This window comes from Pholcus phalangioides, unplaced genomic scaffold, assembly GCF_987345545.1.
Source record: "Pholcus phalangioides strain wild (caught in Gottingen) unplaced genomic scaffold, Ppha-v1.0 ptg000004l_1, whole genome shotgun sequence".
Taxonomy (NCBI): domain Eukaryota; kingdom Metazoa; phylum Arthropoda; class Arachnida; order Araneae; family Pholcidae; genus Pholcus; species Pholcus phalangioides.
In genome coordinates this window covers 47,055,868-47,081,002 of record NW_028301597.1, presented here as the reverse complement: position 1 = coordinate 47,081,002, position 25,135 = coordinate 47,055,868, and the positions used below count along the sequence as shown (strand labels likewise).

The window sequence follows — 25,135 nt, the reverse complement described above, 5'->3', positions numbered from 1 at the left end:
AAAAGTTTAGTTTAATAATTGGATAAATGAAAATCTGCAGGAATTTGCGAAACTAAAGACTTTTTTATTTTATATTATGTGCACATCCCAGTCGGGTTCGTAGGTCTTCCCCCATGTAATCTATCAGAATTTCCATATCGTTGAGCTTAATGCTAAGTCTTTTGTGCCAAAATCAAGTGTGCACCGAAAACATTCAGTGGTCATATTTACGGACTTACATCGTGATGACCCGGGTTCGAATGCCACAGTGGTGGTCAGCTGAAGTTGGTTTTATGTTGTTCGAACGTCGAGGCACGAATGCGAGTCAACATCTTTGTTAAGATGTCTCACCACAAAGAGCAACAGGCCTACACAACGATACTATTATTCAAGCATTACAGTTCGTTCATAGGTAGTTTGAAAAATGACAGATGACAGCACTATAACAAAGAAAGAAACATTACACAGAAATAAACTTCACGTTAGGGTCACAACACACATACGCACAGCTTCCAGCAAGGCCTGGGTCTTGTTCGACCATCTGCTAAAATCTCTTCATTGAGACATAGCGGCGGGCTTGAGGAGGACGTATATGTTGGAATGAGCGTGTACGTGTTGTAAACCTGACGTGAAATTTGTTTCTGTGTAATGAATGTCTAGTGCTGCCATCTATTTTTTCGAACTATGAGTGAAGTGTAATGATCGAATATTTTTACTGTTGTAGACCTGTTGCACTCTGTGGCAACACTTTTTAATGGGGGAGATCGGCCAAGGTATTCCCGCATTACATTCAGTTTTTTGTTTTTCCCATTATTTTACGACAGTGCAGTCGAACGTCGATTTGATGAATTGGACGATCATCAACAGTTTTATCTGTTAAAATGTGAAAAAAAGAACTGCATTGAGCTTAAGATCTAAAAATCATTGTATCAGCTATATTTCAAATTCATGGTCGTTGATTTGGATCTATGTTTTGTTTCGATTTTACAGTCACATTTAATTAATGTACGACCCTTCAAGACAAATACTATTAGATACACACACACCACAGAAATATTTCTCTGAAGAACCTCTAGCGAATTTTTACGTGCCAAAAAGTTGAAATGCATTGAAGAAATGTGAACGCCATATATTCCAAGTCCCGCCATCTATCCGCTAAATTATAAGGGATAAATTTCTGAATTTGGTTGTAGTCTGCTTGCTCTGTGTGGTTTCGAGACAAACTGGCAATTCACCACAATCATCACAGAAAAAATTGACGCTGGAAAATAATAGAGTAAAACACTTTATTTTTCGCATATATTCATGCATTGGATTCTTTTTTCAACCATTTTGTGCAAATTATTTATTTGCATCGAACATATATTACATATATATATATATGTATGCATTGGGTAAAATGGCGTAAGATGAAAGCTCAAATTCTCCAGTCTCTCGTTTTGTATATAAATCACAGTTTCTTTTCATTTTTTTTTGATGGATATCGAGGAAGATGCCATCAAAAAAACATCACATGAATGTTAAGCGTAATATACAACAACAACAATGACAGAAAAATATACCCCCTATAATAATATATATATATATATATAGAATTTTTTTTTTGGTTTTACATACATCTTTATGTACACATAATTCACAAATAATAATCGACTAGATGTAAAAATTGAAGGCGGGAAATATTCCTCCGAGTAAAGGTTAAATGTGAGTTGCAAGTAAGAGAGTTATGTATTGTATGACATACACGTAGATATTCAACATTTTATTTTCATTGATTGCAGTATACACCATAGATTGATGCGAGTGAATTGAGAAAACGGGAATTTTCAATGAATATAAGCTCGTATACATTCATTAGGTTGTATATATATATATACATGTAAATATCAACAGTGTGTAATAGGCAGGATTTTGTGCCTTTTCAAGGTTGGAAGAATCGTGTTAAATTAAGGATTAGGATGTGTGTTTGTGTTGGACGAGATCATTAGTATAGGTATAAACATCAATAGCCATTATCATTACAATGGAAATAATTTTGAATTTTGAGAATCGTTTCATAGAGTGCTGAAATCTTAGTGAAATTGATCCATACCGCGCGTGAAGCATTCCAAATTGTTATACACCACCTAACAATAATTATTCAGATACGTCACTGTGAAATCTAGTTTTGGTCGTGGGCGTTTTTCTGCTTGTAAGGTCTTGGATCATTGGATTTTTGGTTTTCTTGCCGCAAGGACCAATTTGGTCAAACAGCGCCAAAACAAAGAACCAACTAAAATTATGATAAAGGGCCACTGATTGTTGTTTGCGCTACCACCACAAGGGATAAATACATTGAAATTTGAGGAATTAGCATCATTTTTTACGCTGTGATGGTTACTATGTTACAAAAAATGTCTTCAATAGGATGACAATGCATCATGTCACATAAATGCAGCTGTTATTTAGTGGCACGTACTAAAACTTGGGTATGAAATGATTGTTGTGGCGTAATCAGAATCCTGATCTCTTTCAACTGAGTAGTTGTGCAGTTAGGATGAGGATTAAGGTTCAGACCTATTCCAAGTCCAACAGTTGTATTATTCCTGCAAAACCAATGCTATTTCAGCTGCTATAAATTTCGACACGTTTTGGTTTGGACCTAGATTCTTGTCCAAATCAATCCCAGAATTGCTGGTTTGGGCTGACATCAGGACCCTGATTGTGCTCCAACATTCATTTCATTGCTCGTTTGGGTTGAGATCATATTGATTGATGAACCCTGATTGTGCTCAAATTGTGGTTTAACACAAAATTCGCCACATAGCAATTGCACCTCTATATCCTGGAATAAAAAGCCAGTTCCGTAGTAAAGTCACAGTCTTTGACATGATTATGTCACTTATTATGTCAGAATTCCCCAAATTGGGAAATATCACCCTTTTTTTGGGAGGGGGGGGGGGAGGCAATGAAAGCAAAAGAAATTTTGATAGAAGAACAAGAAAGTTCGGGAACTATGCTTTAGTTTATCAAGAGGGTCCATACCATAAATGCCTATATACATGGTGTTCCAGAACTCTGCTACTAAAATTAAGAGGGGGTGATAGTACACGTCAAGAGTGGCGCAGTAGTAAAGATGCTCGTCTTCCACTATGAAGGTTACCATCAAGGTCCATGGGTTCGAATCCGGGCATAGAACATCAGAAGAAAGTTCTTTGCCTAGGGCGACCACCGATGGATGGAGCCTTCATTTCGCACTCAACTCCACTGGTTGGAAATTGCTGTATGATGATATATGACCGGAGTTGGTGTGCAGTAAAGTAGTAGTACACGTCAAAACACACTGGTTTTGTGCCTGCCAATGGCTTCTATGCGGTAGCGCTTCATATGCGGGCGATTTGCAGCTGTAATGGTATAAGTTTTTGTTTCTTTTATAGGTGCAACAATGGCGTAATATTGTGCACAACATTTTCGCCCTTCTTGCCTTTTTCCCTTTTTCTCATCAGCAGACAAAATGAAGAGAAAGATCTAATTTGGATCAACATCAATTCATCAATCCGTTTTAAAAATGTAACTAACAGGATTCTTCACTCGACAACTTGACAGCAGCTGAAGAACGGGTTTTGAATTAGAGTCGTTGAGAGAGACAGCACCTCCTAGAGATAGAAAGCCTCTGCACTGTTTGCCATAAACGTCATTCAGACTACCTAGCAAGTTTGCCACATTTTGAAACACAGCATCCTATTTCGTTTCTTCTTATTTTGGAGTAGAATCTTCCTGATTGGTTCACAAATACCGCATAGTGACTGGACGTGGGGCATAGAAATCGCCAATTCTGAGCCCGATCATTTCTTTTCCTCACAATGATGATGCTGGCATGAACAGGGAATTTTTCCCCCTTGAATATTCTGAGGGAAAATGAACTACTTACTGACGTCACAGGCAGACTGCGGAGGCCTTCTATCTCTAGGAGGTGCTGGCAGAGATCGCAGTCCCCAGCTTGCGTTGTGTTAAATTGCGTGTTAACATTGCGCGGACCAAAAGAGTAATTTGTGACCCTAGTTTGCATTGTAAAAGTTGTTTGTCTGGACGTTGTCTACCCCCTCATTTTGGTGAAAGAGTTCTTGGGGGCACCCTGTATATGTAGGTATCCAGAGAGTTATTAGTTGGTGGTGTAGTTTTTGTTTATCTATGTAAAACAAACGTCTGAATTGGTTAAGTCATGTTTATGCAAGATGATACCCATAGGCTCTTTTGGCAGAAGTATTACTAATGAGGTCTTAATTCATGCATAATGATTTAGGGGAAAACATGTTATATAGAGAAGCATGAGGAACATCAATATTTAAAATTGAACATTGCTTCGTAATATCGCATAAAATGAATTGAGGAACATCGAAAATTCAGTGAATATTCACAGGGGGATTGTTTCCCTATACAGAAAGCCTTCGCTTCTTGGTTAAACATTGTTTTCAGTCCAAAGTTCAATAACAACAATAAATGCAGAGACAAACATCAAGGCAACATTCATGATCATGCAGAATTCGTAACAATTAACATTTCTTATTCTGGGTTATTCGTGCAACTGCCCAAAAAATTGGACACGTTTAGAGCGTCCAATTGAAAGAATAGATGTCTACGTATGGACTCGAATTCTCTGGATTTTATTTCGAGAAGAGAAATTCGAAGGCATTGACGACATCTTTAGAACGTGGTACCAGCGATATATATGTACAGTACCACTTGTGGAGACATCGAGGAACGATGAGAGACCCCGTAAGGAACACACAAGGGGAATTGTATCGAGGAAAAAAAGACGATATACAGATATCCAAGCTTCTCAAACTTTGTCATGGACTCTCAGAAACATGTTTTGTACTTTGGCCAACCCGCTGCCGACAACGCTGGTGGCGCTGCTGGAAGAAGTGGCACCAGAACCTCTGATGTTCCGCGTGTTGTTACCGCTTCTACCTTCCAGTTCCGAACTCATTGATGCTAATGATGTGGTGCGTCGAGGTAGCCTGGATCGAGCGTATGGCGATGGCTTTATGGCGTTGGTGTATGGACAAACCTCTATAATAGGATCGTTGGTCCATAATTTCTAGAAAAAGAAATGAAATATGGGATCGAATATCATCAGTTTGCACCATTTTCTGGTGTTACATGATGGTCATAAAACAACTTTGCCAATAGACGAGCCCTGGCCACAAAAATCGACGAATGTGATAAGAAATCCAGATATACGTGCTTCAGAGTAAGCGCTTGTGAATGACAAGAAAAACAAAACCCTAGCCCTCGCGGTTACGACCATCAACCGTATATGCACCTGGTACACATTCCTCTACGGAATTTCTATCGAATTGGTACATGCCGGAATGTGTGTGTGTACGTATTATGAACCTAATGCGATCATAATGGAATGAACTGTGTAATGCTTGTTATAGATGGTGTGCTGTCATCTGTCACCCATTTTTATAACTGTCACTGAAGTGTAATGGTTGGATAATTGTACCAAAATACAATACAATAAAAATTGCGGCAAAAATACTGCAAAAAATTCAAATAGCAACACCCACTTTTATGCATTGCAAAGTTATCAGTGCAGTGAAAACAACGTACGGTGTTGGAACGGATCGTGTAGCATGACAAACGTAGGAGTTAGACGAAAATAAACACGCGGAAACAACCAAAGCGCATCATGTTACTGCCACAGGTAGTCCCCCAGCGAGCAGCAAGAGCACCAACCCCCCCCCCTCTTGTGAGATGATCTTTCTGCGTCTTGCGCCATCATTTATGGTTTTACCGTTCCTATGCCATTCATGGTTTTTTACTGCACCGATCACTTGGCAATGCATAAAAGTGAGTGTTGCCATTAAAATTTTTTTTGAAATTTTGTTACTATGGCAAAAACCGTGAGAGCTGGGCTTTGTTTTCCTCTTAATTTTCGAGCGCATATTTTGAAACACCTAAATTTCGAATTTCATTCGCATTCGTTGATTTTTGTGGCAGCTTGGGGACCAAATGGTATAGGGCCAGCTCGTATATCAATAAAATTACTATACGACCACCCTGTACTTAGTGTCGTGGGTAATAATTTATCTGTTAATTGGTTTGGTTTGACAGTAACTAATTATTGAATACTGGAATAGGCCAGCTTCTGGACTCACTTCGTCGCCGATTTTCGTCCACTTGAGAACAGCTTCGTCGTCGCCGTAACATCCGGCACAGCTGATGATGGTTGGCTCTCCTCCGCACCTAAAAAATACGTACAGATCGTTAGAAATTACTAATTTCTTCTATGTTGGTCGTGAAAAGGTTATCGAGTGTGATTTATATTTTAACATACTTTGACACGAAACTCCAGAAATTTGTGGCATGTTCAATGAATTTTCTACGATTTCAACACACCTACGCATTTTTAAGGATTCACAAGTATTTTTGCGCCTTTCCAGGAAGTACTTGAAGCATTAAAAGGATGGGATCTTTCTTCGAAATTGACTGAGGAGGCCAGTTCTCCAAAACCTTCACAACAAGAGGCTTTAGAGATGCTATTACCTGTGCCCGCTACCAAATGTTGGGATGAGAATTCAGGACACTGGTCAAAGATTCATTAATTACATTGAGGAAACAAATTGTGAAGATGAATATATCTATAGGATTTACGATTCCTGCAAACCCAAGGGTAATATGCCATTAATTCATGGTCCGAATGGATTGGTGCATACTGATTCGGAAAAGGCTGAGGTCTTTGCGGATGTATATAAACTTCAATTCTCGCCTAATTCAAATACATCTAATGCTAGAGCAGAGCACGTTCGCAGAACTATAAACAGATATTTTGACAACCCTCCACCAGATAACTCAGCAGCCTTATATTAAACACTTGAAAATACAAAAAGCAACAGGGCACGATCTAATAATAAGAACATAGCACTAAAATATCTCCCAGAAAACTACATCTTATATCTACATCTACATTGTTAAAATGTTCAATAAACTTCTGGAATTGGAATACTTTCCATCCGATTGGAAGCATGCAATAGTAAAGATCATCCCAAAAGCATGAGACCTGCACTTCCCTAATAACTGGAGACCGATATCTTCTGAGTACTCTGGGAAAACTGTTTGAAAGAGTGGTTGCAATATAAAAATTGAGAAATATGCATCGGATAACTCCATACTGGGTCCAGAGCAACATGGGTTCACGAGAGAACACTCAACGAAAAGTTATAGAGACTCTTCAAAACAGGCCAGAATCTATAAAGATACAGCTGTAGTGGTTTTCCTGGACCTGAAAAAAGAGTTTGATAAAGTATGGCATAAGGGTCTGATCTACAAACTGATTCGAGTCAACTTCCCATTTTCAGTATTCAAATTTGTCAGACATTACCTTCATTCTAGAACATTCAATGTGAAAATTAACAACAGTATCTCATCAATAAAACCAATCAATTGCACAAGGGAGCGTGCTAGGACCGTTTTTTCACAACTTTTGCATGATTGACTTCCCAATTGCTTCCATGAGAATAACTGCATATGCTGGTGATGTAATGATTATCTCAACAAATCGCGAACCTACAAAGGCATTGAGTGTTCTTCAAGAGCTACTCTATCAGGTGGATGATTGGTGTGGAAATAGTAGAGTGGAGCTCAATACAAGCAAGACAGTCTTCTTCTTCTTCATGTGGATAACTTCGAAGACAAATTTACCATCACCAGCTTCATAGAAGTGGATGGCAGTCTCATCCTCTCCCCCTCCCTCCCTCCCCTATGCATAATCGCTACCTAGGGGTGACATTGAACGAAAATCTCAGCTTTCAAAGAAACTGTGGCGAAGTCATTTTCAAAACCGACATCGCCAAACAAATGATCAAAAGATTATTTAGCAAAAGATCGGCCTTGACAGTTAATAACAGAATACACCTATATAAAATGGCCATTAGGCCAATTTTCAAATATGCAGCCCCAGTATGGTTATACTCTAGAACTGCTAATTTCGTATGTCTCAAAAGATACCAAAATACTAAGGCACCTGCTTAATGCTAATTGGCTCATCCGTAACCCGCATATAAGAAAAGATACCAAAACACTAACTGTACATGGTTTTAACTCAGAAGATAGCTAAGATACTCTTCCATAAGCTCGAAAATTCAGGATAGGAGCACTTAAGGAACATCTCTGCATATCCTGAAGGTCAAATTCTGCGACTCAAGATACCCAAAAATTTCCTGAAAACTTCCAGGCCTCAACTAGGACTCTGAAAGGTAGATATCGACCAAAGAAGAGTCTATGAGGTATTTAAAGAATAGTAAATTTATAAGTATTGTAAATAAAGTATAAGTTAATAAAGTAATTTGATATTTGTCAAACTCAATTTTGAATGCAGCAATAGGTAACTGCTGATTTTTTGTGTTTTTATGCTTGATTTAGTGAACTAAATTCTTTGTTTTGTCAAATACAAATACAACGCCACAACAGGCAAAATACCCAACGAGGTGGCTGAGAAAAAGATTCCCATAAAATATGCATGTCATATATTTCAAAAATTTGCAACCCAATTAAAAATGCAATTAACAAAAGTTATAAACAATATATACACATGATAAAATATTATACAATGCCCATAAATAATACTTATGGTGGTTTTATTCTAAGAATGGATAACTTCTCGATTTACCCCAACATGTTTATCGTAATTTCTTTTTAAATGTGTCAATTGTGTTACAATTTACTACCTCTGGGGGTAAGTTATTCCATTTATTGATAACCCTATTAGAGAAAAATTCCCTGCGACACCATAGCCTTGCATTGTCCCTCACCGATCGATACTGGTGTCCCCTTGTAAAAGCAGTCGATTGGCGGTGTACTAAAAGTTCATGGTCCATCCTATCCATCCCATTGAAAATTTTTAACACTTCGATCATATCTCCTCGACACCTGCGTTCATCCAATGTAAACATATTCAAAAAATGAAGTCTCTCTTCATAACTCAAGCCCCGTGTGCCAATAAGGACACGCGTAGCTCTTCTCTGCACCCCTTCAACCAAGTCTATTTCTCTCTGTAGGTATGGTCTTCAAAACCTTACAGCATACTCCAGTCCAGGACGAACTAAGCCTCGCAAAAGCGGAAGAATGACTTTAGGAGAACGCGAAGAGACCTTTTTGAAAATGAGACCAAGCATTCTATTCGATTTTTTGACAACCGCTGAACAATGTTCAGAAAACCTAAGCCGCTCGTCAATAAGAATTCCCAAATCGGTGACCCTAGTTGCATCCGGGATAGTGACACCATTCAACTCGTAAGAGAACCGTGGGTTGTTCGAACCAAAATGAGCGACCATGCACTTATCAACGCTAAACGTCATGCTCCATTCATTTGCCCATGCTGCAATCCTGATTGGTCTGGAGCAACTCCTTATCGTTTTGATTTCCGATTACCCCCATTAGCTTCATATCATATGCGAATTTGCTAGTAATCCCATCGATACCCTGATCGAGTTTATCGATAAAAAGTGAAAAAAGTATGGGGCCAAGGACACTTCCTTGAGGAACTCCACTTGTGACGTCTGTCCAACCAGAGAATTCTCCGTTCACCATAACTCGTTGCGACCTATCTCTTAACCACGATTCTATCTAATTCAGCAAGTTGCCCTCAATTCCAATCTCGGGTAAACACTTCAAGAGTTTACCATGTTGGATACGATCGAATGCCTTCTGGAAATCAAGGTAAACAACATCTACATTTTTGCCCTTACCCAAAGCCTTCGTCACGTGATCATAGAAGCAAAGGAGATTAGTTACACATGACTTTCCCTTCCTGAACCCATGCTGATTATCCGACAATACATTATTCTCGTCTATCCACTTCACAAACTGCCTTTTGATGATAATTTCCAAAATTTTCGAGAGGGAGCTCGTCAAACTCACTGGACGATAATTAGACACCACTTCTCTACTACCCTTCTTAAATATCGGAACAACATTAGCAAGTTTCCAATCCCTTGGTACGATACCCTCAGCAACACTACTCCGGTATATCAGTGCGACTGGCCCCAACAATTCATTAGCACATTCCCTGAGGACCCTGGGATAGATATCATCTGGTCCTGGTGCTTTGCTTGCACATACATTTCTTAGAAGATTTAGGACCTCCACGTCTTCTACTTGAATATCGTTGAGGGTTTTATTACCCCATGCAACACCCGTAAATCGAATATCATTATCTCCATTAAAAACCGACGCGAAAAAGTCATTGAAAGCACTACACATGCCTACATTGCTCTCTAACCTAGAGCCTCCTATCGAGAGGGGGGGGGCAACTGTCCCCTTACATCCATTATTGACGTATCAAAAAAATGATTTTGGGTCAGAGCCAATGTTATCTGCCAACCTAGATTCAACTTCCTTTTTACTATCCCTTATCGCTTTCTTAAACTCTTCTTTTATCATTAAACAATGATAGGTCCCCTCGTCCACTTTTATACTTTCTGAATGTTCTTTTCTATTCAAGATAAAGGTTACGCACGCTATCCGTAAACCGTAGAGGGTGCGATGTACAAACACGCTTTTTTCGAACAAAGGGTATGACGTCGTGCAAAACAGAGGACAGCTTCGTACTAAATTCTTCCCATTGACTTACCACCCCTACTGATTCCAACCGGTCTTTGAAAACTTCCGCTAGCCTTCCTCTCAAAACATCAAAGTTAGTTCTCCGAAAACAAGGAACCAGTCTTTTGTTATCAACCTTACTCGAGGAAAAGTTGCAGTGAAATCTGACTATACGATGATCACTGGAAGAAAACTCTTCCCCCACCGATGATGTCAAGAAATGTATAAATGCATAATTTTGTATCCTTGAATATATTCTATAACTATTTGCAAGTAAAAAACTTTCACAAATTCTTATTTTCATTTTATTCTCAATGTAGAAATTTTTATTTTTGTATTTAGTGGTTTTCCGCTATTGGCCTTGATAAGGTTCCCTTTTTGAAGAGGTAAAAAAACACCTGTGAAGTGCTTTCTTTTCGGTTTTTCTAACTTGAATAAATTGGATGTTATGTAAATACAGTCGAATCCCGTTGTAACGAACTCCAAAAGACCGAAGAAATAACTTCGTTATAACGAAATTTCGTTACAAAGGAATTCCATGTTTTTGCATTGTTCCTATGAAAAAGTGTTCGTTAAAACGAGATTTTCGCTATAATGGTATTCGTTGGATTCAACTGTATATATGTATACAGTCTAAGTATTAACATATATTTAGCTTTCTGTGTTTTGTTATATTCAATGCAGTAAAATATAGAGGTAGAACCACTGTCACTAAAATCTAACCCCCAAGATATAATTGCTAATCTGATGAGCCTTCCTACTATCATCAGCAAGCATATTACTGTTAAGGGATATATAATGTAAGAGTATATCTAACTATGCAACCCATACTTAGGTACCAGAAATTCTAAGGAATTTCAAACCAATTTGTATCAACCATATGACTAAATTGTACTACTGTCTCGGATAGGCAGGATCATGACCCGGGGCTGATGAATTACAGTTGGCGCTCCGATACGACCACTCAAGATTCCCAGTTTACATTTTCAGTGGATGCCGTAAAAAGCATGGATGCAGAATTGCTGGCCATCAATGTAACTTAAATTCGAATTGTTTTGCGAATGATGACCGCGAAAGCCTTGCAAACTATAGCATTGCAACAGTCGGGCCCTTAAAAAATTATATTCTGACCGATGACCAAAGACTTGTATTCTGACCGATTCTAGCTTAGTACTCGAGATGGAGCCGGAGCAAAAATTTTAATTTTTTTATCATCCCCAACCTGAGAGGTCCGACTGTGAAATCTATATTGTGCAAATATACTTTTTCAATGAACCGCTGCCTATTGCGACATTTACGGCGTTACTAGAGAAGCTATATCTCGACTGTTTAGGTATACTTACGCCAATTCACTTCAGCAAATTGCAAAGAAACTATAAAAACTTCAGATTTTTAGAGAGGGCAGCTGGTTTATTGCGAATATGCAGTCTACTAGAAGTCTGTTGACGTACTCTTTTACCATACTCTACTCGGATACAGTACCGTCTTAACGTATGACTTATATTATAACGTATATTTAACCCCATCAGGAGAGGGGGAGGGTTCTTCATGATTGTGAGATGATTTAATATGATTTCGGATGATATGTATGTAAATTGGCAGGCTGGTAGTTCGAGGCTTATGATTTCCTCATTTCCCGTCACAAGGAAGCCCTGTATATATATTGTATGTAAAGTATTACGTATTTTAGATCATTCTCAACTCTCTCCCCCACTTCAACATGCAAACTTCTTCCAAGTCTTCTCTACACTTCTTTTTCTTTTGAGATCCTAAGCTGCGGTCTCCGGCACTTATGTGCCTTGCTACCGGGCGCACGTGCAGTTATTCCTCCCTGGGAATTGAATTCAGCTATCCATTTTTAGCCTAAATGATTTGTACGTTACATCGACTTGATGCCTGTCTCCACCTGGGAGAACGTCGTGAAAGATTTGAGACTTGCGAGCAAGAGGGGACACTTCTATAAATCGTTGATAATTTTTTTCAACGACACAATCCTGCCTCAAGGAGGTAACGGAAGTAAGTTGCTTTGCTTCAGTTCGGGGTTGTGGGAATCCCCTCCCCCTTCCCAAAATCACCTGACCGGAGAAGCATGAGGGTATTGAGACGGTTCGGATACCCAAGAAAGATTGCCTCATGAGGGAGGTCGGATCTGCTGCTTGAAACATCAGTGGAGCGAAAATATTGATCATTGTCTTCTGGGAGATAATATATGTTCAGGTATAACTCAGCCACATTTTTTCTATAGATCGACCTAGTTTATAATAATAAACTAGGACTAGAATGCTCTAGTGTCTTTTGTCTATCCAGTGTCTGTTTAGAATGCAGAGTTCCCCCCATAAGAGGGATGCTGACAGAGCCTAGTTTTAGCTTACCACATCGGGAAATCGAGCTACTTTTAGAAAAGTTCCCACACTAAACATGTACTAGACGACCAATATTTACAGCCCGTTGCAAGATGTAGGATCCCTGATTGAATCTCCCTTTGGCTGGACCCAAAGCTCAAAGTAATCAATGACACTTACTTTGTCTGTAGGAGACATTTGATGGGCTTATCTGATATCTTGATCTTTTCTTGCAGATTGAGTTCAAAAGTGTATGGCACGTCAGTGGAATTGAACGATACGATACTCGCCGTGTCGCTGCCCTTTTGAGTGCTGCTGCTCCAGTCCACGGCCGGATGAAGGGATGTGTCGGTGTGTATGATCTTGATGGACGAATCGTTGTCGGTGACAGAATCTTCGTAACTGAGCCAGCTGTTCGAAGACGACTTGCGTCCGCCGTCCTGACCGGCCACGTTTTCGTTGTTCCTCGTCGCGGCGGCCGTGCACTGATCGCTTTCCGAGGTTAGTTCGTCACGACCCCAGGAGGGTAGCTGAGTCCTGACGTCCTGGAGCCTGGGTTGGACACTGGACGACATGCTGCTGGAGTAATAGCGTCCGATAGACGTCGATGACATCGAGGTGGCCGAGTCCACCCACGGTGAAGACGACCTGGACTTGTTCTCGGACCACGTCGACGGCCAGGGTTCGTTGGTGATGCAGATCATCCCCGTGTTTCCCGCGTACTCGAAAATGTTCGAGGACCGTCTCCTGCTGAGGGTGCGTGCCCTGATCGACTCCAGGACGCTCTCGACGTCTTTCTTGACGTACACGTTCCTCCTGGACGACGGCGGGACATGGCTGCGATTTCCGCCTCGAGTTCTCGGGTTACCACTGCCGTTGCGGCTGGCCTCATCTTCCGTGTATGCGACGAACACGTCGTCGAAGTCGTAGCTGTCGCTCGTTAGGGAGGAGCTCAGGTTCTCCTGGGACTGGACCCACTTCGTAACGTCGTCGGCGCTGCTCGTCCGAAGGAGCACCTTCTGGGGTGACCCGTTTTGGTCTAAGACGATGGAGTTGGTGCTGGAATTCCTGTTCCTCCTCTGCGAGTCTCTGGAATTTTTTCTCGAGTTCACGTTTTCGTTGTCTCCGGACTTGTCACTCGAAGACCTACGCCTGATACCCACTATTCGATGCCATTCGCCTGTATCAGCTCCAGGTTGTCTGGACTCTTCATCATTTGCCTGTAGAGAGGATACAAACAATAGGCGGGATAATTATTTAAGATCATTTGATTGACAGTGATTACTTGCTGTTTGCAATTTTGCAGTAGGAATACAGCGTGGGCGGAAAGCTCATGACGCATTTTAAAAATCAATCATATGACGTAGAAAAAAGAGGTTTACACAATAATACAAGGTGTCCCATTAATTCGTAAATAGTTTAGAACTTATAAAAATCTAAGAAATCCGTATATTTGACTCCAGCTTGCAAAAAGGCGTGGTAGCCCAAGTCAATATGATACTTGCCTAAAGTACCAAAGGCTGCTTAAAGGTGTCGTGAGTTCGATGCCCGGTTCGTCCTTGTCGGAAACTTTCCTGACACAACATAAACGGCGTCATACCACGGGAAAATATTGCTACCGAAGGGAGTCCAACATGGAGGAGTTAGCGCACACCAACCTATCTTTGAGTATAAAAGAAGCCGCCCCCCCCGGTCTAATTAGTCCTCGTGTGCAGAAAATGACCTTGCTGCGACAAAAATGATCAAATGGTCAGTTTTCGACAAATGGTCAAAAGATCTACAAGGGTCAGGCAACCCAGGAGTTACTCCAACTCGTGATACGGCGTACTGGCTGTTCTTTCGACTGCTCACCCATTATGCAATGAGCCCCCACCAATTTGTATATATTGTATTTTTTTTTCTGTGTTACGTTTCGTGGTGCCATCGCATCAAGCATTAGTATGTTTTACTTGTATACAGGGTGTCCTGTGTAAGTGCTAGCTCAGCCTTCTACCACCCTATCTCATCTACCGCCCAAGTTGTCACCTGACGTCAATAAAAGTGTTTCTTTGGAAGACATAAAATGTCTCAAACATGACGTGTTAAAAATGGTGATTTTGTCCATTATGAAGACGTCAAAAATGTCAGGAAAATTACCATTTGCAAATAGTTCGACTTTTGGAAGATAGATGGCAATAATTTGATAAGGAAAAAAAAGATCACTAAGAACGTTGCGGAGTTCGGCTTGTCCCTGTGTACCTCAAGCCGTGCCTCTACCGATCGAGCCATAGCAGCAATGTTCACTGGGTGTTATTTTGATTAAGGTCATACAGTATCACACACTTTATGTATATACAGTATCACGTAAGACTACACAATACACAAGTATTGGTTTGCTGTATTGCATATTTGCGTCAAGTAATCTCCTGTTGAGTTTAGCCGATATGGAAGTTATTTTCTGGTTTTCCTTTATTTTTCTTATCCTTCAAAAATTATAACCTAATAATTATTTGAGTTATTAATAATTAAAAAAAAGAGATTTTAAAATGCATTTTTTTAGGAACAGAATTTTCCAGTTCGAAAGAAATTCGTGATGCAAAATCATTTACGGCATTTGATATTTACGTCATTTAATGACCTTCATGACGGATGAAAAGGTCATGAAATGACCTGATATTTCATTAATGTCATACAGTATCACGTTATGTATATACAGAATCACGTAAGTGACTTTGAAACCATTATACCTTTGACCATTAAATGACTTTGAAATGACGTGATTTTTTTTTTGACTGACGTCATTCAGAGAAAATGACCAAATTTTCACGTCATATTTGACGTCAGACGACTACTTGGGTGTCCGTCGTAGAGGTATGATTCGAATTTAAAAAATGCTCAACAGGCTATCAAAAATTACCCTATATCAGTTTTCAGAGTGAGAATACAGCGTGTAACAAAATAAAAAAAAATCTAAATTTTTATATGGTCCCCCTGTGCTCTAATTTCCAATTAGGAAGTCGTCCTGTCTCTCCTGATGCCAACAAAAAAAAATTCATGTTTATAAGTGCAATATTTTCGAATTCGATAAATGGAGGAAAAATTCGGGATTGAACAGCGTTAAATGCGTGTAAAACGGGTTTTCCTCATTTGTAATTTATCATGTCATTTTTCGCCTGTAAATAGCGTAAACGGCCATTATCTTGCGTAAAAATGAAAATTAACGCATTTCTACGTTGATCTAGCCAAACTGGCGACAAACTTGGCGAGTTCGGCGACAGCTCCGATGATTCGGCGACGTCATAGCGCAAAGAGAAATTCGTAGAAAGAAAAGGAACGAATGGGGGGAATCTCACGAGAAGGGTGTAGAAATTTCTCGACTTTTCTTTGACCGTATAAAAGTGCCGCAAAAGCGGAACTGGGTAGTTGAGAGAAAAGACAATCTCTCTTGTTTACGCTGGGGGGAAGCCGTATGTCAGTGGCCCTCTGTTTAGCGTGTATTGTGAAATCACTGTAGGACGTCACAGATTTGTGACGTCCTACATTTTGGTTCGACCCTTAAGTCATTTCAAGGACTTGCGTGAGAGACATTATCGGGAGCAATATCTCGATGAACTGGTTGGATTCATACTCACCAACTCATTCTTGACGTCAATGCTGCTGCCGAAGATCTCGCTTCTCAAGATCTTACTCGTATTGAGAAGATTCTGGTATCGAGTGGAAGCATCCACGTGGTTGGCTTGGGTTTTGCCCAGACTGTACTTGCTGAAGAGCTGGCGAAGAGCCTCGCTGGTCTCCAGGAGGCAGTGGCGGCATTTGACGCCGCTGTTGCTGCTGAGCTGGTGGCAAGTGCACAGGCGTTTGCCGTTCTTTGTCAGGGCGTCGTCTCCGTCATCCAGCTGATTCCCATGAGTTGAAGACGAAGACCTTCCTGAATCCTTATCCGTGACATCGGCACGTTCCCCCGGGCACACGCCTCTGTCTGCCTGAGGCTTCTTTTCGTCCGGAACCGTTTCGTTGGAGCTCTCGGCCGAACAATTGGCGTCGGTCTCTTCGCAGGGTCGGCAGACCTTCGGTTCCGGATCGGCTGCGTGATCGGCGTTTTCGCCAGCTCGGCGTATTGTATTTACGCTGGTGCTTTCGCTCGGATCTTCCGGGGAACTGTCTCTGTCCTCGCTGCTGTCCTTGTGCTGAGTCGAGTCGGATGGTTGACTCTCGCGGCGACTCTGGGCGTCAACGTTCGGCGTCGAGCAGCATCCGCTGTCGCTTTTCTTGCGGCTGTTCATGAATATGGCCCCGTCTGCTTCGTCTCGGATTTTTTGTTCTAGAAGCAGCTCCTGAAAAACAAAACACAATCGGGAATCGCAACTTTATCAAAGAAGAGGGTTTATCAACGGTTTACGGAAATTTCGCTTCTGACATTCAGCCCCGGCACGTTTCGTCCACGGAACATTTCGCTCTCGGAAATTTTGTCCCTGACAATTCACCCCGGACATTCCGCACCTGACATTTCGCCTATCCTAAAATTATGAGTAACCATATCAGTGACCAATGGAATGCGTGAGTGACCATATGAGTGAACAAGCGGGTTTGTGACCGTATGAGTGAAGAAGTGGGTTTGTGACCGTATGAAAGAGTAAGTGAATATGGTCACTGATACGGTCACCAACTTGATCACTCATACGGTCACTCACTCACTGATACTTTTACTCGCTTGATCATTCATATGGTCATTAAGTCAACCCTACAGTCACTCGCACTTATTCATACAGTCACTCACTTTGTCACTCATACAGTCACTCGCACTTATTCATACAGTCACTCGCACTTATTCATACAGTCACTCGCACTTATTCATACAGTCACTCACTTTGTCACTCATACAGTCACTCGCACTTATTCATACAGTCACTCACTTTGTCACTCATACAGTCACTCACTTTGCCACTCATACAGTCACTCACTTTGTCACTCATACAGTCACTCACTTTGTCACTCATACAGTCACTCACTTTGCCACTCATACAGTCACTCGCACTAATTCATACAGTTACTCGCACTTATTCATACAGTCACTCGCACTTATTCATAGTCACTCGCACTTATTCATAGTCACTCGCACTTATTCATACAGTCACTCACTTTGTCACTCATACAGTCACTCACTTTGCCACTCATACAGTCACTCACTTTGCCACTCATACAGTCACTCGCACTTATTCATACAGTCACTCGCACTTATTCATACAGTTACTCGCACTTATTCATACAGTCACTCGCACTTATTCATACAGTCACTCGCACTTATTCATACAGTCACTCGCACTTATTCATATAGTCACTCACTTTGTCACTCATACAGTCACTCACTTTGTCACTCATACAGTCACTCACTTTGTCACTCATACAGTCACTCACTTTGTCACTCATGCAGTCAATAACACACTCTTAGTCGCTCGCCCACTTGTATGGTCACTCATCCAATGACTCTGCCACTCACTCGGACAAGGCAGGTGAAATGTACCGGGTACGATACCAAGGGCGAGATGTCGAGGACGAAACGTCGGGGCGAAATTTCTGATCCCTTATTAATACCACACCAGCGACACTAGTATCTCTTTACGGCCACACTCGTGTCCAACCTGGCCCAACTCTTTCCAAGGTCGGTAGTGGGCGAGTAGTGTGACAGCCCCACCACTGGCAAAGATCGTCAAATGTTGGAGGCTGAAAGGTATGTGGAAGACTGGTTTTCAAAGAAAACGACCAGAACCTTCCAGCCCACACCACCAAGTCAAAGGACCTGCCTTCCTTGCCGATCTTCAAATCCATCCACATTGGTCCAAGAACGCCAATAGTCGCAACACGCGTTGGCGTATTTAATTGATCCGGAAGCAAATATTCGCACAACGAAAATTGGGTCAAGCTGAGCCGTGTGTGTGTGTGTGTGCAGCCAGCCTATGCCGCTGGTGCTTCAAAAACATTGGAAGTAAATATTTGCGAATGACTATTTGGACCAGGCTGGACATGAGTGTGGCCCTAGCTTTACAGAATGTTTTTTTTTTGCAGGTGCGAAACACATTTTCATCTTTATTGTACGAATAATTGCGCAAAGAACTTACTTGAATCCTCTCCTGTATGTGGTCCACGGATGTGCTTTCGAACGGTTTACGTTGGTTGAAGTCCGAATTGCTGGCGCTTCTTGATATTCTTGTTGAGATATCGTAGATTATTAGGGACCCTTCGGCTGTTCCGACCAGAACGCTGCCGCCAAATGGCAACACTGCCGTGATCCGTGCCTGGTTCACTCCTGATTCGTCGTCTTGTTGCTGAATGGGGGAAACAAAAGGAAAAAAAAAGGTGTAAGACACACGGGTGCTCAGAGGGGGAGTGCGGACTTCTTTATTGGTTTGAAGATGTTTTTCGGGCTACTTGAGTGATCTAGAACCGCACCGCTGGTCACTCGAATAAATTGCAAGTATGCCTCGTGTCAATTAAGTGATCTGGAAATATACTAGGGTGCCACTTAAATGATACGAAACTTCCACCGCCCCTTTAAGTGATCTGGAAATGTGTCATTATTTTGTTACGAAATTATGTTTGAGGAGTCGCGGGTCCCGTCCGTCAGATAATTCCAAGGACCATATCTGGCCAAGAGTTACCTGGAAATGCGCCGCGGGAAATTTAAGTGATCTGCAAATGCGCTTCAATTCACTCAAATGATCGGAAAATGTGTTAAGAGCCACTAAATTGGTCTATAAAAATTAACTGAACTGTAAAATGTGTCGCGGTAAGTCAATTGTAAGTGTGCTGCGTGCCACTCAAGAGATCTGGAAATGTATCGCTAGCCACTTAATATGCAATGTACCACGTGCCACTTTAGTGAACTGGAATGTAATGAAAGTGATTAGGAGTGCCCGTCGCTGAAGTGATTTAAAATGGGGCACAGTTGACGTCAACTGACGTCAAAAGTCCCTGATAAAATCTGGCACAATTATTTATGACAATAAATATGTATATGAAGAGCAGAGACCCCTACGCATGGGGGAGATAGGAGAATCGTGCCGCCCCCCCCCCCCAAAGAAGACCAAAAATTAGGAAAATGTTAAATGTTCCGGTGAAAAAAAATATCGAAAGAAAATACCTTTTACGTGCTATTTTAACCGATTTCTGTTGATTTAAATGCTTTTTCAATGGTGATAACTCACAATTTCGGGGGAAAGACAATTTTTGTGCCCTTTCCCCAAGCCAAAGGCCGATCCTGCCTACGCTACTGATTAAGAGATGGTACTAAGCTTTCTTTCATTTTGCCCTGGGGGAGCTATGATGCTGATGAGACGGCAGTAGGGACTAACTTTGTTTTCGATATATAAACTATTCAAAAATTAAAGCTCCGTGAAATAGCCTCATTCTCATCAAGGGTTCCCACTTAACTACCTTATAATCATCAAGCGAGAAACCCCTGGTGTAAGAGGTGCTTCTGATGATTCCTTTCATACCAAGCACGTCTATCGCAATGGCTCCTTTTCTGTAGCTTAAAATTTCCCTAGGAACATTGACGTAAAGAATCAAAGGTATGCATTGGTAACAATTTACATACTTTAGAGGATTTTGGATACTTGTTGTCCCTGACATCATACAGAAGCTTGCAGGCCAACGAGTTCGGGTCCCATAATTGTAGGACGGACGATCCGCGGATAGTCACCCAGACTCCAAGTTCGTCCGGAACTAGCATCGAGACGTAATCAAGTCCACTAGACGAAGTTTGAAATTGGTCCACGGTGTCTAGTGTCCTGGAAAATGAAATAATTTCGATCTTTTAAATCCTTTGGGAAAATTCAACACACATTTTTTTCAAGATTTAGAAAAAAGAAGTAAAAAAAACAAAAACAATCACGTGTATTTGTTAGTTTGGATTTCCATGGCCGTACGTACCTCGCGCTGAGTATTATGACGCGGTTGCCGCTGCCACACCATAATCTTCTACCGACTAAGCTTATGCAAGTGACGGGGCTCGTACCGATCATTATGTAGAACGTTTCGGGCTTCGTGAATTGGCCTTGGACATTCTGGAATATACATTCGAATCCGTGAGATTATTCTTACAATCAGATCTGTCGTACTTGATGCAAAATATATAGAAGTCAAAATGTCAAAATGAAAGGAATAAATCAATCTTTTAGAGGGTCAAGAAATTTTCCCATCTTTTTTGTGATACAGTAGAACTTGGTTAATTCGAACTTTTTCTATGAAGTCCCCTCTTGAGTTTTCTATGTAGAGTCGAATCCCGTTGTAACAAACTCCAAAAGCCGGAAGAAATCACTTCGTTATAGCGAACTTTCGTTACAAAGGAATTCCAGGTTTTTGCATTGCTCGTATATGTAAACTTATCTGGGGGGAATCAGAAAAGTAAATCTCCTTTTGACGAAGATTTTTTAAGATTTTAAAGAGCGCATACAGGGTTACTTTTTGTTTTCTACACCTAATCACGTGACGAGTGGTTACTTTCACGAGTGGTAAGAAGAAATTCCTCGTTATTCCAATAGACACACCGTGAGTGTTTAAGAAATCACTCGATATAACGAAATCCTGCTGTGCTTTTGGATGCAATGTACCATTTATTAAAGGTGACAAGATAATCTTTCACAGGCGAGTTAAATTTCCTTTCCCTTTTTGTATTAATATTTATTGATTGGATATTCTGTTCCGTGAAAGTGTCCTACCGACAAAGGATTGGCGCACAACTTCGTTTCCGATGAAGTTTCTTTTTGCTTCATTATGCGTTAAAATCAAGGGCGTAGTCAGGGGGGGGGGGACTTGGGGGTCTGGTCCCCCCCCGAAATGTGAGAAAATGACCGAAAAAAGGGAAAAAGATGGCCAAATCTATTGTTCTGTCACTTTGGTCCCCCCCCCCCGAAATGAAAGTGGTCCCCCCCCCCCGAACGAAATTTCTGGCTACGCCCCTGGTTAAAATACATTATTTAGATAAATAACAATATTTATTGTTATTGTATATTGATTTAAAATGAAAATATTACGATTAACATTTTTGCTTAATCAGTGGTCTCAGACCAGGGGACCACCAATGATTTCGAACGCTGCGAGGGGGGTATCTGTGGACAACAATGAAAATGCGTCAGACATGAAAATATATGATTCTGTGAATGGTTTTAATTTGCTGAGCACGGATATCACCATAAGGAAAGGGGCCTTTTTTTATCGGAAATTTGCGTTTTTATGAATATTTATTAATATTGTGTCTATTTGGGTTCTATACATTTTATTTGCATATTTATTATTTTTTACATCGTGTTCCAATGTATTTGTATTGTACTACTACTATTGCATATGTGTTGTTGAATGCGCAATTACACAAAGAAAACCGTAGCCGTAATAATAATAATCAATGTGTTAATGAGATTGAGAAAAAGTTCACCTCGATGACAGCAATGGTCCCATCGGCCAGTCCAGCATAGACTTGTTTCAGACCGTCTTCTTCGTGTGAGCTGATCGCCAGCACCGCGTCGTTCAGCCTCGTCTCCCAAACCAGGCGCCTGCAAAACACAATTTTATTACCCGAGGTTCTACGTTTTTTCGAGCTCTATGAAAGTGAATCAACGAGAACTGAAAATTTTCTTGGTGGCCCCGAAAACAACACCTACACCATACTTAGAAATTCTATTACATAGCAGTGAGGTATAAAAAAAAGAGAGGAAATTTATTGATATTGGCGAATCATACACATTCATTGATGCTTCAAAAAATAATTACGTGATATTAATGCCCTAAATAGAGGGATACGGTGATACATCAGCTAACGAAGATGATTCGTTCCGGAATCACGTTCGTTAGCGAAACGTGATCGTACGCGCCGATTGTGTTCCTTTAGAAATAGATTTAATTACAAGATAATCTGTTGCTGACAATTATTAAATTCTCTCACATTCGAGGACGGTGAAGTCCAATATACGTGATGGATATAATTAATGTAACTGATAGATCACTGCGTTCTTGTGTGGCTGCAGCTGTAAAGGTTCAATTGGTTCCATCCACGAAAGCGCCGCTAATTACGCCTGCGCAACCTGAAGTTATAAGTATGTGCAGTAGTAGATCTTAACACACGACTGGACGGCGTGTAGTCAGTCAGCATTGGTAAGTTTAACTCGTTGGTGGACAGTCACCTTTTCTTATCATGCAGCAGATGTAAGTTGCTCTCCACGTAGTGCAGCAGTTTCATCACACGCTGATAACTGAGCGGACTTTGCAGAACCCTTCTCTTCCAGACATATAGTTTATCTGCCGGAATTTCACCAAAGTGGAACTCCGCCGTGTGTAGGCATCGGGAAGCGTAGTTAGCCGAGGTAATAATTGAACCACACATGCACCTCGGCCAAATTACTCTGCCGAACATCTAACGAATTGGTACATGTTGGAATGTGTACAGCTTGACGTGTGTAGTGCTGCCATCTGCCATCAATTTTTCTAACTATGGGCGAAGTGTAATGATTGAATATTTGTACCGTTCGTTGCAGGTCTATTGCTCTATGTAGCGAGATTTTTTAACGGGGAGATCGGCTCGAATTTGGGAAGTTAGACGAGGCAGCAAAATCACACACGAATAAAATATTCGTTAGCCGAAAAATTCGTAAGCTTAGGTGTTCGTTAGTCGACGTATCTCTCACTGTGACTTATGAGTATTTCGAGGCTCCCTGTCGTACCAAGATGAAAGTAGGACTCGACTGGAGTTGGTTTCACATTTCTTCATTGTTTTTGATTGCATGGTTGTTGTGTTTTTGTATTTATTGATTGTTTTTCAATTTCTTGTGCTGTAATATTTTGTATGTATCAGATTCTATGCATGTGCATTTGATTGCGTATAATAAAAGTTTCCTCCGACACGGTCCCGCCCTTCACAAAGGCAATGGTTGAAATTGGCTAAAGCCGATTGGCTGGGCCGTGTTCGGTTGGAAAGAGAGAAAGAGTTGGTTCGTCGTGCTAATTCGAACCAGTACCGCTTCAACCCAACAGACCAGACACGACCCAGGCTCTGTCCCTCCCGGGATATAAGCCTTTTACCCATGCCGGTTGGGTCGCGCTGGGCGAAACCGCTTCAACCCAGCACCCAAGCACTACCCCCCCCCCCCCCAAAGAATTGCGTTCATTTATTTCCGCACTTCCGACATGAGTCCATTATGGCTTTAAGAGTTTGGGTGAAAACAGCCATGAATTTATAAGAAAAAAATTAGATGTTTTCGTGCGCAGTCGAAAATAGTCATTCATACCTGGCTCTGGTGGAATAAGCATGAACGAAATGAGAGAGCGTTCCCAGCAGTATCGTCTCGTCATCGAGAGTATGCATGCACATTACTCGAGATTCCAGCTGAAAAAGATAAACATTGACGCACATTGCTCATTATTTAACGCTATCAACTTAGTGTGATTTCTTGCATCACGACATATGTTTATTGGCAAATTATCTGATAATACATAACATCTCGGAAAACAAACTCATGCGAATTTACAAATACCCCAAGAGCTCACCTCAATATTGAGCCTGTACATGATGTTCTCCTCGCAGTTCACTTTGGAGATTTGGGCTCCGTTCTGATGGCCGTGGCAAAGCCATAATTTATCTGTTTGGTGGTGAAGAAATGAAATTAATGCTCTTTAATGATAAAAAAATTAATAAAACATACATAATATTATATAAACGTGAAAAATCGTTAGTTTCGTTTTCGATTAGCGTTATTTACATAGCAAATATATGGTCTTCATTTGAATCGGTGTTTCTTAACCTTTCTTCGCTCATGGCCCCCTCCACTGAAAGGCCAGTCGTGGTCCAGGCTCTGTTCCTGGTGGGATGTAAGCCATTTCATGGCCTTCCACTGGACCATATTCCATATTTCCCTCTCGTGCTTCCCCCCCCCCCCGTCTTACCCAGCAACCCATCCTCAATTAGAATCGAGATCCTTACTGAATCGAAATCTAAATGCTGATCTTATTGAATTGATTTTTTTAAGTGAATTAAACGTACAAAAATGGATCGATAACAAATAAATATAGCATAACGTCGATTTTTGGACCTCTGGGCTAGATTTTAACGGGCTTCCCTTTTGTGCCCTCCAAAAACAGGGAGTGGTCTGAGGACTTCAGCCCAGAGATCCAGGGCGATTCTGATTTTTTCTTCACATTATAAATTCACTATGGGGGGGGGGATCTGGCCCGTGAAGATCTGGCCCAGAGGCGTAATTATA

The 25,135-nt window shown here is 41.1% G+C and overlaps 1 protein-coding gene across 2 annotated transcripts in view; it reads right to left on the bottom strand.

Annotated features, from left to right (window-relative positions):
- Positions 1-1,265: 1,265 nt before the first annotated feature.
- The window catches only part of LOC149087721 (uncharacterized), a 468,106-nt gene continuing 444,236 nt past the window's right edge, over positions 1,266-25,135 (bottom strand). For both annotated transcript variants that reach the window (XM_089231605.1, XM_089231604.1), the window contains 10 exons: positions 24,423-24,514; positions 24,164-24,261; positions 22,318-22,435; positions 20,817-20,950; positions 20,482-20,674; positions 19,004-19,210; positions 16,520-17,221; positions 13,089-14,128; positions 6,126-6,213; positions 1,266-5,059 (listed from right to left, as the gene is read on the bottom strand). In XM_089231605.1, coding sequence (XP_089087731.1) covers positions 4,799-5,059; positions 6,126-6,213; positions 13,089-14,128; positions 16,520-17,221; positions 19,004-19,210; positions 20,482-20,674; positions 20,817-20,950; positions 22,318-22,435; positions 24,164-24,261; positions 24,423-24,514 — 2,933 coding nt within the window. In that variant the 3' untranslated portion in view covers positions 1,266-4,798. The remainder of the gene's footprint in view (positions 5,060-6,125; positions 6,214-13,088; positions 14,129-16,519; positions 17,222-19,003; positions 19,211-20,481; positions 20,675-20,816; positions 20,951-22,317; positions 22,436-24,163; positions 24,262-24,422; positions 24,515-25,135) is intronic.